This window comes from Elephas maximus, chromosome 13 (assembly GCF_024166365.1).
Source record: "Elephas maximus indicus isolate mEleMax1 chromosome 13, mEleMax1 primary haplotype, whole genome shotgun sequence".
Classification (NCBI taxonomy): domain Eukaryota; kingdom Metazoa; phylum Chordata; class Mammalia; order Proboscidea; family Elephantidae; genus Elephas; species Elephas maximus.
The window spans coordinates 91,295,297-91,311,538 of record NC_064831.1 but is presented as its reverse complement, the minus strand read 5'-3'; the positions used below and the strand labels follow the sequence as shown (position 1 = coordinate 91,311,538).

The following is a 16,242-nucleotide window of genomic DNA, read 5'->3' as shown; positions in this document are numbered from 1 at the left end:
TACTTTGTACATGCCAGGTTCCAATTATTAATGGATGTTTGCAGCTGTTTCTCCTCAATTTGAATCATGCCACATCAGCAAATGAAGGTCCCAAAAACTTTACTCCATCCACGTCATTAAGGTTGACTCTTCCTTGAGGACGGAGCTCTTCCCCATTGGTCTTTTGAGTTCCTTTCAACCTGGGGGGCCCATCTTTCAGCACTATATCAGACAATATTCTGCTGCTATTCATAAGGTTTTCACTGGCTAATGCTTTTCAGAAGTAGATTGCCAGGTACTTCTTTCTAGTCTGTCTTAGTCTGGAAGCTCAGCTGAACCCTGTCCTCCACAGGTGGCCCTGCTGGTATCTGAATACCGGTGGCATAGTCAAAATTATAGTCAAATTGACTACATCTGTGGAAAAAGCGATGGAAAAGCTCAATATCATCAGTCAGGACAAGGCCAGGGGCCAACTGTAGAATAGACCATCAACTGCTCATATGCAAGTTCAAGCCGAAACTGAAGAAAATCAGAGCAAGTACACGAGAGCCAAAATATGACCTTGAGTATATCCCATCTGAATTTAGAGACCATCTCAGGAACAGACTTGACACACTGCATACTAGTGACCAAAGACCAGATGAGTTGTGGAATGACATCAAGGACATCATCCATGAAGAAAGCAAGAGGTCACTGAAAAGACAGGAAAGAAAGAAAAGACCAAGATAGATGTCAGAGGAGACTCTGAAACTTGCTCTTGAACGTCGAGCAGCTAAACCAAAAGGAAGAAATGATGAAGGAAAAGAACTGAAGATTTCAAAGGGTGGCTCGAGAAGACAAAGTGAAGTATTACAATGACATGTGCAAAGAGCTGGAGATGGAAAACCAAAGGGGAGGAACACACTCGGCATTTCTCAAGCTGAAAGAACTGAAGAAAAAATTCAAACCTCCAGTTGCAATAGTGAAGGATTCTATGGGGAAAATATTAAACAATGCAGGAAGCATCAAAAGAAGATGGAAGGAATACAGAGTCATCATAGCAAAAAGAATTAGTCAATGTTTAACCATTTCAAGAGGTAGCATATGATCAAGAACCGATGGTACTGAAGGAAGAAACCCAAGCTGTTCTAAAGGCACTGGTGAAAAACAAGCCTCCAGGAACTGGTGGACTATCAATTGAGATGTTTCAACAAACGGATGCAGTGCTGGAGCCATTCACTCGTCTATGCCAAGAAATATGGAAGACAGCTTCCTGGCCAACTGACTGGAAGAGACCCATATTTATGCCTATTCCCAAGAAAGGCGATCCAACTGCATGTGGAAATTATAGAACAATATCATCAATATCCCATGCAAGCAAAATTTTGGTGAAGGTCATTCAAAACTAGCTGCAGCAATATATCGACAAGGAACTGCCAGAAATTCAGGCTGGTTTCAGAAGAGGACGTGGAACTACAGACATCATTGCTGATGTCAGATGGATCCTGGCTGAAAGTAGAGAATACCAAAGGATGTTTACCTGTGTTTTATTTACTATGCAAAGGCATTCAACTGTGTAGATCATAACAATTTATGGATAACATTGTGAAGAATGGGAACTTCAGAACACTTAAATGTGCTCATGATGAACCTTTACATAGATCAAGTGACAGTTGTTCAGACATAACAAGGGAATACTGACAGGTTTAAAGTCAGGAAAGGTGTACATCAGGGTTTGTATTCTTTCACCACACCTATTCAATCCGTATGCTGTGCAGATAATCCAAGAAGCTGGAGTATATGAAGAAGAATGGGGAATCAGGATTGGAGGAAGACTCATTAACAACCTGTGCTATGCAGATGACGCAACCTTGCTTGGTGAAAGTGAAAAGGACATCATACTTGGCAAAGTACAGGGTCAGAGTTAAAGATGAAGACCCTCAATGAGGTGGACTGACACAGTGGCTGCAACAATGAGCTCAAGCATAACAACGATTTTAAGGATGGCGCAGGACCGGGAGGTGCTTCGTTCTGTTGTGCATAGGGTCGCTATGAGTCGGAACCGACTCGACAGCACCTAACGACAACAACATACACATACAGAAAGGTGCACAAAACAAAATCAATGATTTATCATAAAGTGAACATCTATGTAACTACAACCCAGATTAAATAAAATAATTCAAGAACTGCCAGCACCACAGAAGTTCCTATAATTTGACCCCCTAAAATATTATCCTCTCCTCCTGTAACTACTATCATGTTTTCCAGTAATTTCTTGGTTTTTTTAAAAAAAGTTTTACCATCCCTCCACACATGCACCCCTAACATTATGGTTTTCTTTCCCCGCTTTTCAAATTTTATGTAGATAGAACCAGTAAATATTTGTGTATTTTATTCACGTTATTTTGATAAAATTTATGCATGTTCTTGATTATTGCTATAAAAGCCAAAACCAAATTTGTTGTTGTCAAGTCGATTCTGACTCATAACGACCCCACAGGACAGAGTAGAGCTTCCCCACAGGGTTTTCAAGGAGCAGCTAGTGGATTCAAACTGCCAACTCTTTGGTTAGGAGCCGAGTTCTTAACCACTGAACCACCAGGGCTCCATTATTGCTGTAGTTCCTTCATTTTCATGACAGTTTAGTATTCTTTCACATAAATGTATTATACTTTATTTATGCATTATAATATGACAGAAATCCAGATTATTTCTAGATGCTGATTGTAAAAAATAATAATTTACACATCTCTTGGTGCTCATGATGCACCTATGCATTTCACTACAATATACAGCAATGAGGGAAACTGCTGGGTCATAGAATATGCACATCTCAACTTTAGGAGATATTGCCAAAATGGTTCTACCACCTGCTACTGCCACCGCGAGTGTCTGAGTTTCTGTCCCACAGCCTTGTCAACACAGAGTGTTACTGGTTTCATTTTAGCCATCCTGTTAGGTGTATAGCGCTACCTCTTTGTGGTCTTAATTCTGCACTTCCTGGATTACTGAGATTAAGCATCTTTTCACATGTTTACCAGACACCTGGATAGCTTCTTTTGTGAAGTACGTATGTTCTCACCTATATTTTAAAAACTTAAGTTTTCTTTTCCTTGTTGATTTGTAGGTATTTCTTTATGAAAACTCTGTTGGCTCAGTGTACTGCATACGTACTCTCCTACTCTCTTTTGCCTCTTCACTATATGACGCTTTGTGATGAACAACGCTTCCAAATTTTAACATATGCAAAGCGGTCAATCTTTCTTTGTGGTTAGTCTTGTTTAGCTTCCTATTTAAGAAGTCTTCTACTATCCTGAGTTTGTTCAAATGGTTTAAAGCTCAAGGATGCCTCTGCTCTCAACAGTACATGCATCTGAAGAATCCTAGCTTTTGAAAAAGAGGCAGAAAACACAAAATTTAAGATATATATATCTCCCCCACTCATCTGTCAGTCTGTCATACTGTGGCAGCTTCCGTGTTGCTGTGATCCTGGAAGCCACCAAGTACCAGCAGGGTCACCCACGGTGCACAGGTTTCAGCAGAGCTTCCAGAGTAAAACACACCTAACTTTGTTCCTGTGGAACCTATACGTAGACCAAGAGGCAGTTATTCAAGCAGAACAAGGGGATACTGCATGGTTTAAAATCAGGAAACCTGTGCATACTTATCTAATCTGTTTGCTAAACAAATAATCCAAGAAGCTGGGCTATATGAGAATACAGCATCAGGACTGGAGGAAGACTCATTAAAAACCTGCGATATGCAGATGACACAACCTTGTATGATGAAAACAAAGACAACACAAAGCACTTACTGATGAAGATCAAAGACTACATCCTTCAGCATGGATTATGCCTCAACATAAAGAAAACAAAAATCCTCACAACTGGACCAATAAGCAACATCATGATAAACACAAAAAAGATTGAAGTTATCAAGATTTCATTTTACTTGTATCCATAATCAACACCCATGGAAGCAGCAGTCAAGAAATTAAAGGGGAGGCAGAGCCAAGATGGCGGAATAGACAGACGCTTCCAGCGAAATACCTTTACAACAAAGACCCACAAAACCACGTGAAACGAGTATATCTGTGACAAGCTAGGAGCCCTGAGCTTCACAAGGCAAGCTTAGAAAACGAACTGAGGGGCAGGGGGAGGAAGAGACCATTCAGAAGCAGAGAGGTGTTACTGGACCTGAATTGCAGGGAACCCTCAGGCACCATTCCCGGAGCAGTGGTGGTGGGGGGCTGGTACTAGCATTCGGCCGCAGTTTCCTCAGGGAGAAGCAGCCAGAAACACAGCCTACTCACACCTCCAGAACCTGAGAAGAATGGCACTCTTGGCAAAGCTAAATACCTCTCTATATTTTACCACACCCCCCCCACCCCCAAGCCGCCTTCAGCGGCTGAATTCCCTGGGCTTGAGATAGGCCCTGTTGAACACCCAGAGTCATCCTCCAGGCCTTGGAGAAGGAAAAAATTTGCAACTGGGGGAAAACATAATTTGCCAGCTCCACTAACTGGGGGAGCTCAGGACAGAAGCGGCTCCTGTCCAGACATAAATGGTCCGTAGACTTTGAGCACCTTTCCCTTCTGCATGGGTCCTGTGCGGGCCTATTTTGGGAGAATAGGCCCTTGCTGGCAGACTCCAACCGTTTCAGCTGTGTAGTGGTGAGGTCGGTGTTTGATGTTTCACACTGCTTTCCCTATAAAACAAGGCAATCACCTACCCACATCAGGGACCTAAGGACTGGTAGCTTCATTCAGGCCACCCAGACGCTCACGAAAGGGGTCCAAAGATAACTGGTACCTCCCAGTCCTTGCAACCAAAAACTTTGGGTGCCCATGGTCCCTCTGCAGAACCCACCCAGCTGAGCGCTCTAGGGAACAGGGATGCGCTTTCCTCAGAGACACTCGGGGTTCAGTTCTCAGCCCCCTGCCTTGTTCAGAGTGTGACCCCCTGCTGCAATCAGATACCGGTACATACACCAATCACCCCTGCCCCTCTAAGACTGTACGACACAGCCTGTACCACACACTTGATAATCAGCTACCTGGACATCTGAGCTGAATTCACACAAGAAAAGTGAACAGACTCCTAGACTGATATTCCTGATAACAGCCCTAGCCATCTGGGGACAGGACGTCAGAGCTCCAAAGGCGAAAATAATCAAGCTAGCTCACTCAAGCAACCCATTTGGTCATATCAAAACAAAACAAACCAAGAAGCCATGACACAGTAAGCAAGCATAAACTAATACAATAACTTATAGATGGCTCGGAGACAACAGTCAATATCAAGTCATATAAAGAAGCAGACCTTGATCACCTCAACAGGCTCTCAAAACAAAGAACCCAGGGATCTTCTAGATGAAAGTGCATTCCTGGAATTACCATAGCCAGAATACAAAAGATTAATATACAGAATACTTCCAGACATCAGGAAGGAAATCAGGCAATACGCAGAACATGCCAAGGAACACACGATTAAGCAACTGAAGAAATTAGAAAGACTATTCAGGAACATAATGAAAAATTTAATAAGCTGGAAAAATCCATAAACAGACAGCAATTAGAAATTCAGAAAAGTAAAAATAAAATTACAGAAGTAGACAACTCAGTAGAAAGACAGAGGAGCAGAACTGAGCAAGTAGAAGCCAGAATTTCTGAACTTAAACATAAATCACTTGGCACTGATATATCTGAAGAAAAATCAGATATAAGAATTGAAAAAAATGAAAAAACCTTAAGAATCATATGGGACTGTATTAGGAGAAGTAACCTATGAGTGACTGGCATACCAGAACAGGGAGGGATAACAGAAAATACAGAGAGAATTGTTGAAGGTTTGTCGGCAGAAAAATTTCCTGATATCGTGAAAGATGAGAAGATACCTACCAAGATGTTCATTGAACTCCACGTAAGGTATATGTTAAAAGAAAGTCACCAAGACATATTATAATCAAACTCACCAAAACCAAAGATAAAGATAAGATAAGAGCAGCTAGGGATAAACGAAAAGTCACCTATAAAGAAGAGCCAATAAGAATAAGCTTGGACTACTCGGCAGAAACCACACAGGCAAGAAGGCAACGGGATGACATATTTAAAAACTGAAGGAAAAAAATTGCCAGCCAAGAATCATATATCCAGCAAAACTGTCTCTTAAATATGAAGGTGAAATTAGGACATTTCAGATAAACACAAGTTTAGGGAATTCGTAAAAACCAAACGGAAACTACAAGAAATACTAAAGGGAGTTCTTTGGTTAGAAAATCAATAATATCAAGTAACAACCCAAGACTAGAACACTGGGCAGAATAATCAGAAGTCAACCAAGACAGGGAGATCAAAAAAACAAAGCAAGATTTTTTTAAAAAAAAAGCTCAAAACAGGGTAACAGCGATGTTATTATATAAAAGAAGGCAACCTTAAAACAATAATGAGGGACTAAGAAATGCAATCATAGATCTTCCATATGGAGAGGAAGATACGCCGACACAAAGAAATAAAAGTTAGGTTTAAATTTAGAAAAATAGGGGTAAATAATAACGTAACCACAAAGGAGACAAACTATCCTACTCATCAAAATAAAATACAAGAAAAAAATAGAGACTCAGCAGGAACAAACTCAACAACGAATATAAGGAAAGGACAATATATAAGGATAATCTACTCAGCACATAAAATTAAGTGGGAAAAGGAAACTGTCAACAACACACAAAAAAAGACATCAAAATGATAGCACTAAATTCATACCTATCCATAATTACCCTGAATGTAAATGGACTAAATGCACCAATAAAGAGACAGAGAGGGGCAGAATGGATTAAAAAACAAGCTCCGTCAATACGCTGCCTACATAAGACACAGCTGAGACTTAGAGATAAACTAAAACTCAAAGGACGGAAAAAAATATATCAAGCAAACAACAATCAAAAAAGAGCAGGAGTGGTAATATTAATTTCTGACAAAATAGACTTTAAAGTTCAATCCATCAGAAAGGATAAGGAAGGACACTACATAATGATTAAAGGGATAATACACCAAGAAGATATAACCATATTAAATATTTATGCACCCAATGACAGGGCTGCAAGGTACATAAAAGAAACTAACAGCATTGAAAAGTGAGGCAGACAGCTCCACAATAACAGGAGACTTCAACGCACCACTTTCAGTGAAGGACAGGACACCCAGAAAGAAGCTCAATAAAGACATGGAAGATCTAATTGCCATAATCAACCAACTTGACCTCACAGACAAATACAGAACACTCCACCCAACAGCAACCAACTATACTTTCTTTTCTAGTGCAGAAAGAATATTCTGTAGAATAGGCCACATATTAGGTCAGAAAGCAAGCCTTAGCAGAATTCAAAACACTGAAACATTACAAAGTATCTTCTCTGACCATAAGGCGATAAAAGTGGAAATCAAGTACAGAAAAAGCGGCAAAAAGAAATCAATCACTTGGAAACTGAACAATACCCTGCTCAAAAAAGGCTGGATTATAGAAGACATTAAGGATGGAATAAAGAAATTCAGAGAATCCAATGAGAATGAAAACACTTCCTATCAGAACCTTTGGGACACAGCGAAAGAAGTGCTCAGAGGCCTATAAATGCACACATACAAAGAGAAGAAAGGGCCAAAATCAAAGAATTATCCCGACAACTTGAACAACTAGAAAGAGCAACAAAAGAAACCCTCAGGCACCAAAAGAAAACAAATAATAAAAATTAGAGCAGAACTAAATGGAATGGAAAACAGAAAAACAATTGAAAGAATTAACAAGTGCCAAAGCTGGATGTTTGAAAAAAATCAACAAAATTGATAAACCACTGGCCAAACTGACAAAAGGAAAACAGGACAGGAAGCAAATAACCTGCATAAGAAATGAGATGGGCTATATTACAACAGACTCAACTGAATTAAAAGAAATGTATCGGATTACCATGAAAAATTATACTCTAACAAATTTGAAAACCTACAAGAAATGGATGAATTCCTAGAAACACATTACCTACCTAAACTAACACAAACAGAGGTGGAACAGCAAAAACAGACCCATAACAAAAGAAGAGATTGAAAAGCTAATAAAAAAAAAAAAACCTCCCAACAAAAAAAGCCCTGGTCTGGACGGCTTCACTACAGAGTTCTACCAAACTTTCAGAGAAAAGTCAACACCACTACTACTAAAGGTATTTCAGAGCACAGAAAAGGACGGATTACTCCCAAACTCATTCTATGAAGCCAGCATACCCCTGATACCAAAGCCAGGTAAAGACACCAAAAAAAAAGAAAAGAAAAGAAAATTATAGACCTATATCCCTCATGAACTTAGATGCAAAAATCCTCAACAAAATTCTAGCCAACAGATGCAAAAACATATCAAAAAAATAATTCACCATGACCAAGTGGGATTCACACTAGGTATGCAAGGATTGTTCAATATTAGAAAAATAATTAATGTAATCCATCACATAAATAAAACAAAAGAATCACATGATTTTATCAATTGATGCAGAAAGGGCATTTGACAAAGTTCAACATCCATTCATGATAAAAACTCTCAGCAAAATAGGAATAGAAGGAAAATTCCTCAACATTATAAAGGGCATTTATACAAAGCCAACAGCCAACATCACCCTAAATGGAGAGAACCTGAAAGCCATTTCCCTTGAGAAAGGGAAACAGACAAGGATGCCCTTTATCACCGCTCTTATTCAACATTGTGCTGGAAGTACTAGCCAGAGCAGTTAGGCTAGACAAAGAAATAAAGGGCATCCAGACTGGCAAGGAAGGAGTAAAATTATCTCTATTTGCAGACGACACGATCTTATACACAGAAAACCCTAAGGAATCCTCCAGAAAACTACTGAAACTAATAGAAGAGTTCAGCAGAGTGTCAGGATACAAGATGAACACACAAAAATCAGTTGGATTCTTCTACACCAACAAAAAGAATATCGAAGAGGAAATCACCAAATCAATACCATTTACAGTAGCCCCCAAGAAGATAAAAATACTTAGGAATAAATCTTACCAGAGATATAAAAGACTTATACAAAGAAAACAACAATACACTTATGTAAGAAACCAAAAGAGACCTACATAAGTGGAAAAACATACCTTGCTCATGGATAGGAAGACTTAACATTATAAAAACGTCTATTCTACCAAAAGCAATCTATACATTTAATGCAATTCCAATCCAAATCCCAACGACATTTTTTCATGAGATGGAGAAACAAATCACCAACTCCATATGGAAGGGAAAGACGCCGTGGATAAATAAGGCATTACTGAAAAAGAACAAAGTGGGAGGCCTCACTCTACCTGATTTTAAAAACTATTATACCACCACAGTAGTACAAACAGCCAGGTACTGGTACAACAACAGATACATAGACCAATCGAACAGAATTGAGAATCCAGAAATAAATCCATCCACGTATGAGCAGCAGATTTTTGACAAAGGCCCAAAGTCAGTTAAATGGAGAAGACAGTCTGTTTAACAAACGGTGCTGGCATAACTGGATAAAAACCCAGCCAACTATTACTGGGTATCTACCTACAAAAAAATGAAACAAGACCCATGCCTCACACCATGTACAAAAACTAACTCAAAATGGATCAAAGACCTAAACATAAAATCTAAAACAATAAAGATCATGGAAGAAAAAATAGGGACAACGTTAGGAGCCCTAATACATGGAATAAACAGTATAGAAAACATTATTAAGAATGCAGAAGAAAAACTAGATAACTGGGAGCTCCTAAAAATCAAACATCTATGCTCATCCAAAGACTTCACCAAAAGAGTAAAAAGACTACCTGCAGACTGGGAAAAAGTTTTTAGCTATGACATTTCTGATGAGTGCCTAATCTCTAAAAACTACATGATACTGCAAAAACTCAACTACAAAAAGACAAATAACCCTATTAAAAAATGGGCAAAAGTCGGGATAAAACGAATGCTTCAAAGGTCAGCGGAGCAAGGGCAGGGGTTTGGGAACCATGGTTTAAGGGGACTTCTAAGTCAATTGGCAAAATAATTCTAGTATGAAAACCTTCTGCATCCCACTTTGAAATGTGGCGTCTGGGGTCTTAAATGCTAACAAGCGGCCATCTAAGATGCATCAATTGGTCTCAATCCACCTGGAGCAAAGGAGAATGAAGAACACCAAGGTCACATGACAACTAAGAGCCCAAGAGACAGAAAGGGCCACATGAACCAGAGACCTACATCATCCTGAGACCAGAAGAACCAGTTGGTGCCCGGCCACAATCGATGACTGCCCTGACAGGGAGCACAATAGAGAACCCCTGAGGGAGCAGGAGATCAGTGGGATGCAGACCCCAAATTCTCATAAAAAGACCATACTTAATGGTCTGACTGTGACTAGAGGAATCCCGGCGGTCATGGCCCCCAAACCTTCTGTTGGCACAGGACAGGAACCATCCCCGAAGACAACTCATCAGACATGAAAGGGACTGGACAGAGGGTAGGAGAGAGATGCTGATGAAAAGTGAGCTAATTATATCAGGTGGACACTTGAGACTGTGTGGGCATCTCCTGTCTGGAGGGGGGATGGGAGGATAGAGAGAGTTGGAAGCTGGCAAAATTGTCACAAAAGGAGAGGCTGGAAGGGCTGACTCATTAGGGGGAGAGCAAGTGGGAGTAAGGAGTAAGATGTATATAAACTTATATGTGACAGACTGACTTGATTTGTAAACGTTCACTTGAAGCTCAATAAAATTAAAAAAAAACTCAAAAAAAAAATGGGCAAAAGATATGAACAGACACTTCACTAAAGAAGACATTCCAGTAGCTAAGAGATACATGAGGAAATGCTCACGATCATTAGCCATTAGAGAAATGCAAATCGAACCTACAATGAGATTTCATCTCACTCCAACAAGCCTGGCATTAATCCAAAAAACACAAAATAATAAATGTTGGAGAGGCTGTGGAGAGATTGGAACACTTAGACACTGCTGGTGTGAATGTAAAATAGTACAACCACTTTGGAAATTGATTTGGCGCTTCCTTAAAAAGCTAGAAATAGACTACGAAAGGATCTAGCAAGCCCACACCTCGGAATATATCCTAGAGAAATAAGAGCCTTTACACGAACAGATATACACATACCCATGTTTACTGCAGCACTGTTTACAATCCCAAAAAGATGGAAGCAACCAAGGTGCCCATCAACGGATGAATGGATAAATTATGGTATATTCACACAATGGAATACTACGCATGGATAAAGAACAGTGAGGAATCTAAGAAATATTTCATAACATGGAGGAACCTGGAAGGCATTATGCTGAGGGAAATGAGTCAGTTCCAAAAGGACAAATACTATATCAGACCACTAGTATAAGAACTGGAGAAATAGTTTAAACTGAAGAAAACATTCTCTTGTGGTTACAAGATGGAGGAGGGAGGGTGGGAGAGGGGTATTTACTAATTAGACAGTAGATAAGAACTACTTTAAGTGAAGGGAAGGACAACACGCAATACAGGGGAGGTCAGCACAACTGGACTAAACCAAATCAAAGAAGTTGCCTGAATAAACTGAATGCTTTGAAGGCCAGCATAGCATGGGCAGGGGTTTGGGGACCATGGTTTCAGGGGACATCTGAGTCAACTGGCATAATAAAATCTATTAAGAAAACATTCTGCATCCCACTTTCAAGAGTGGCATCTGGGGTCTTAAACGCTAGCAAGCAGACATCTAAGATGCATCAATGAGTCTCAACCCACCTGGATCAAAGGAGAATGAAGAACACCAAGGACACAAGGTGATTACGAGCCCAAGAGACAGAAAGGGCCATAGGAACCAGAGACTACATCAGCCTGAGACCAGAAGAACTAGATGGTGCCTGGCTACAACCGATGAACTGCCCTGACAGGGAACACAACAGAGAACCCCTGAGAGAGCAGGAGAACAGTGGGATGCAGACCCCAAATTCTTATAAAAAGACCAGACTTAATGGTCTGACTGAGACTAGAAGGACCCCAGTGGTCATGGCCCCCAGACCTTCTGTTGGCCCAGGACAGGAACCATTCCCGAAGCCAACTCTTCAGACATGGATTGGACTGGACAGTGGGTTGGAGGGATGCTGGTAAGGAGTGAGCTTCTTGGATCAGATGAGAGGGTAGAGGGGGTTAGAAGCTGGCGAAATGGAAACGAAAAGAGAGAGTGGAGGGAGGGAGGGGGCTGTCTCATAGGTGGAGAGGAATTGGGAGTATGTAGCAAGGTGTATATAAGTTTTTGTGAGAGACTGACTTGGTTTGTAAACTTTCACTTAAAGCACAATACGAATTATTAAAAAAAAAAAATTAAAGGACATATTGTGTTGGGCAAATCTTTTGCAGAAGACCTCTTATAGTGTCAAAAAAGCAAAGATGCCACTTTGAAGACTAAGGTGCACCCGACCCAAACCACGTTAATTTCAACGGCCTCATATGCATGCAAAAGCTGGACAGTGAATACGGACGACTGAAGAAGAGCTGATAACTCTGAACTGAGGGTCAGCAAAAAAGAGGAAGATTCTCAACGAGATGAACTGACCAGTGGCTGCAAAGGTGGGCTCACACATGTTAGTGACCACTGAGGGTGGTGCAGGACTGGGCAGTTTCTTGTTCTGTTGTACATAGGTGCACTATGAGTCAGAAGCAACTTGAAGGCACCTAACGATATATATATACACACACACATACACACACACACACAGACACAGCTGGCCCTGTGGATCCACACGTTCCACATCTGTGGGTTCAACCAACCACGGATCAAAAACATTCAAGAAAAAAGAAAGAGCTCAAGGGCCTGGAGGCAACGTGGAAGGCAGCACAAGGCAAGATAGGGTTTGGTCCCAAGGAACAAACAGTATTTGGTTGAGAAGGATGATGCTCCCAGAGGACAGGGGCAGCCATACCTCGACACAATTTAGGCAAGTGAGGACACGAGGAATAGGGTCACGTGACCTAGGATCTGGCAGAGCATGTTTTCAGCAGACATCTTGGGTCCTTAAGGAGAAAACCAAGTTGGCAGATCTAGGATCTAGAACCCCCTACACCATGTATGTGTGGGCATGCAAAGTCACCCAGAGCCTCCTAGCAGGACACCTGGATTGGAGGGCAGCCTGCAGCAGGAGGGCCTGGATGTGGCTATCTGTAAAACTGCCTGCTTTGATCTACTGCCTCACACATCTGCCCTAACCTGGTCCAACAATCATTATTCCACTTCAAAGCGAAACACTTTTCATTCTTGTGCTGTGTAAAACAAAACAAAAACAACAAAGAAACAAAAAACAAACTACGTCATTTTATACAAGGGACTTGAGCAATCCACAGATGCTGGCATCTGCAGAGGGTCCTAGAACCAATCCCTGCAGATACTGAGGGAAGACTGTGTGTGTGTGTGTGTATCTGCCTGTATGTATATACAGAATTATATATAAATTCTTAGTGATTATTTCTTCAAATATCGCTTCTGCCCAATTTCCTTTCTCCTTACCTCCTGGGACTCCAACTTCACATATATTAGACCTCTTCATTATATCCTCTGGGACTTAGCCTTCCTTTGAGTTTTCCATCCTTTTGTGCCTCCAGGCTTCATTCGGGATATTCTACCTTATCTTCTGTTGTTACTGTTGTTAGGTGCCATCAAGTTGGTTCTGACTCATGCTGACCCTCTGTACAAGAGAATGAAACACTGCCTGGTCCTGCGCCATCCTCACAATCGTTTATATGTTGGAAGACATCGTTGCAGCCACTGTGTCAATCTATCTCTTTGAGGGTTTTTCTCTTTTTCGTTGACCCTCTACTTTACCAAGCATGATGCCCTTTTCTGGGGACTGGTTCCTCTTGATAACATGTCCAAGGTACAAGAGACAAAGTCTCACTATCCTCGTTTTAAAGAGCATTCTTGGCTGTACTTCTTCTAAGACAGACTTGTTGGTTCTTCTGGCAGTCCGTGGTATTTCACCAACACCATAACTCAAAGGTATCAATTCTTCCTCAGTCCTCCATATTCACTGTCCAGCCTTTGTAGGCGTATGAGACAGCTCAGATTACCGTGCTTTGGGCCAGGCACACCTTAGTCCTCAAAGTGACATCTTTGCTTTTCAACACTTTAGAAGGTCTTTCGTTACAGATTCGCCCAGTGCAGCATGTCCTTTGCTTTCATGACTGCTGCTTCCATGGGCATTGAGTGTGGATCCAAGTAAAATGAAATCTTTGACAACTTCAATCTTTTCTCCGTTTATCATAATGTTGCTTATTGGTCCAGTTGTAAGAATTTTTGTTTTCTTTACGTTGAGGTGTGAGACATACTGAAGGAAGTAGTCTTTGATCTTCATCAGTAAGCGCTTCATGTCGTCTTTGTTTTCATCATACAAGGTTGTGTAATCTGCATATTCCAAAGCTCTGTAGCTCCACCGCTAAGTGCCTGGAGGCACCCCACTCTACCAGTAAACTTTGGCCAGAAGGCACTCAGCTCCCTCTTGCTCCATGGGTTGCTAAGCCTAACTCCACCAATAAGCGCCTAGAGGCACCCCACTCCACCAGGAAGCCTCCTGCACACAGGCACTCAGCTCCTTCACTCTGTGGGCTGGCTCTAGCGCTGTCTGGTGCTGGTCTCCTGGTTCTGCTGCTGCTGCTGCTACTTCTCTGCTGCTGCCAGTTCGTTCAGTTTCAAAACCACTTCCACATTTTAGGTATCTGTTAGAGCAGCGCCCCATTCCCGGTACCAAATTTTGTCTTGGTCATCTAGTGCTGCTATAATAGAAATACCACAAGTGGATGGCTTTAACAAAGAGAAGTTTATTCTCTCACAGTCCAGTAAGCTAGAAGTCCGAATTTAGGGCGCCGGCTCCAGGAGAAGGCTTTCTCTCTCTGCTGGCTCTGGAGGAAGGTCCTCGTCATCAGTCTTCCATTGGTCTGGAACCATCTCAGGACAGGAACCTCAGGTCCAAGGGCACGCTCTGTTCCCAGCACTGCTTTCTTGGTGATATGAGGTCCCTCTGTCTCTCTGCTCACTTCTCTCTTTTATATCTCAAAGAGACTGGCTTAAGACATTATCTAATCTTGTATATCTCATCTAACTGCCACTAACCCATCTCAATTCATCACAGTGACAGGATTTTCAACACACAAGGAAATCACATAAAATGGTGGACAATCACACAATACTGGGACTCATGGCCCAGCTAAGTTGACAGATATTTCCGGGGGACACAATTCAATCCATACACCATATATATACCACATAAGATCTTGGTATCTATCTTTACAAGTACTTCAGGGCCACGCAGGTACATTTATGGCCTGTTTAAACTGCTAGTCAGCTTGAGAGGGGTTCAAATTGAAAGAACCTATTTGGCTGCATCTATGACAAAGTATGAATGTTCTACATGTGACCTCCAAAAGAGTTCCTTCAGAGAGCCTCTCAATTCTATTGGTATCTCTAGAAATAGGTCCATCATTTCTCCCTACTCCAGTAACATTTCATGCTATTATAAGATAGATCCGTTTGCTAATAGTCTAACTTTAGGGAGGGCAGATACTGAAATAAACAGATACAGAAAGCTTCTGCTTAAGAAATTGCCTTGATGTAAATGTGGTATTAAGGCGGTTCAGTCTTTACAAAAGAATGATGTCCAAACTTAATGAATGAATGAGTAACTGAACTTAACGCCAAGGTACAAGGAAGAAAAACAGGGATTTGTGAAAAATTTAAGTATTAGTTAAAGTACCCCTAGGAAGGAATTTAAGTTTTCAAAGAGACATGTCTACTTTAGTCATATATCCCCGTTTTCTCCTCTTCATTTCAATTTGGTATAAAGGCCCTGTTCCAGGAAAAATATTCCTTTTGTCTCTGACAGGATTGATGCCTACAGAGTGTAACAGCAGAAATATACTCACCCACTGGGCTGCTTCCAGCTCCATTTGGCACCGTGAGGTCAGAAGTACTCAACATCCCACCTAACAGCATTAGAGAGAAGAGAAAGGGGAGGGAATGAATATGAATTAGCTCTCCTTACCTCACAGAATACAGGTAACCCCCACTTCATTCTTATAAAACACAAAAATAAAAACTGGTATAGCCTGAACGTGGCATTAATGTATACTTTGATGTAATCATGTATGTGAGTTTGTCAATCAAGCTCATACGAACAGAGATAATGCTCATGGAGTACTATTAAATCTACAACTAAAGGCAGAGGAGGCACTGCATGACAGAGTAATGCAGTAAATACAC

At 41.1% G+C, this 16,242-nt stretch overlaps 1 protein-coding gene across 4 annotated transcripts in view; it reads right to left on the bottom strand.

Annotated features, from left to right (window-relative positions):
- The window catches only part of MEF2A (myocyte enhancer factor 2A), a 211,813-nt gene that overhangs the window by 36,666 nt on the left and 158,905 nt on the right, over positions 1-16,242 (bottom strand). For all 4 annotated transcript variants that reach the window (XM_049906144.1, XM_049906146.1, XM_049906143.1 and 1 more), the window contains one exon: positions 15,906-15,965. In XM_049906144.1, the coding sequence (XP_049762101.1) occupies positions 15,906-15,965 (60 nt within the window). The remainder of the gene's footprint in view (positions 1-15,905; positions 15,966-16,242) is intronic.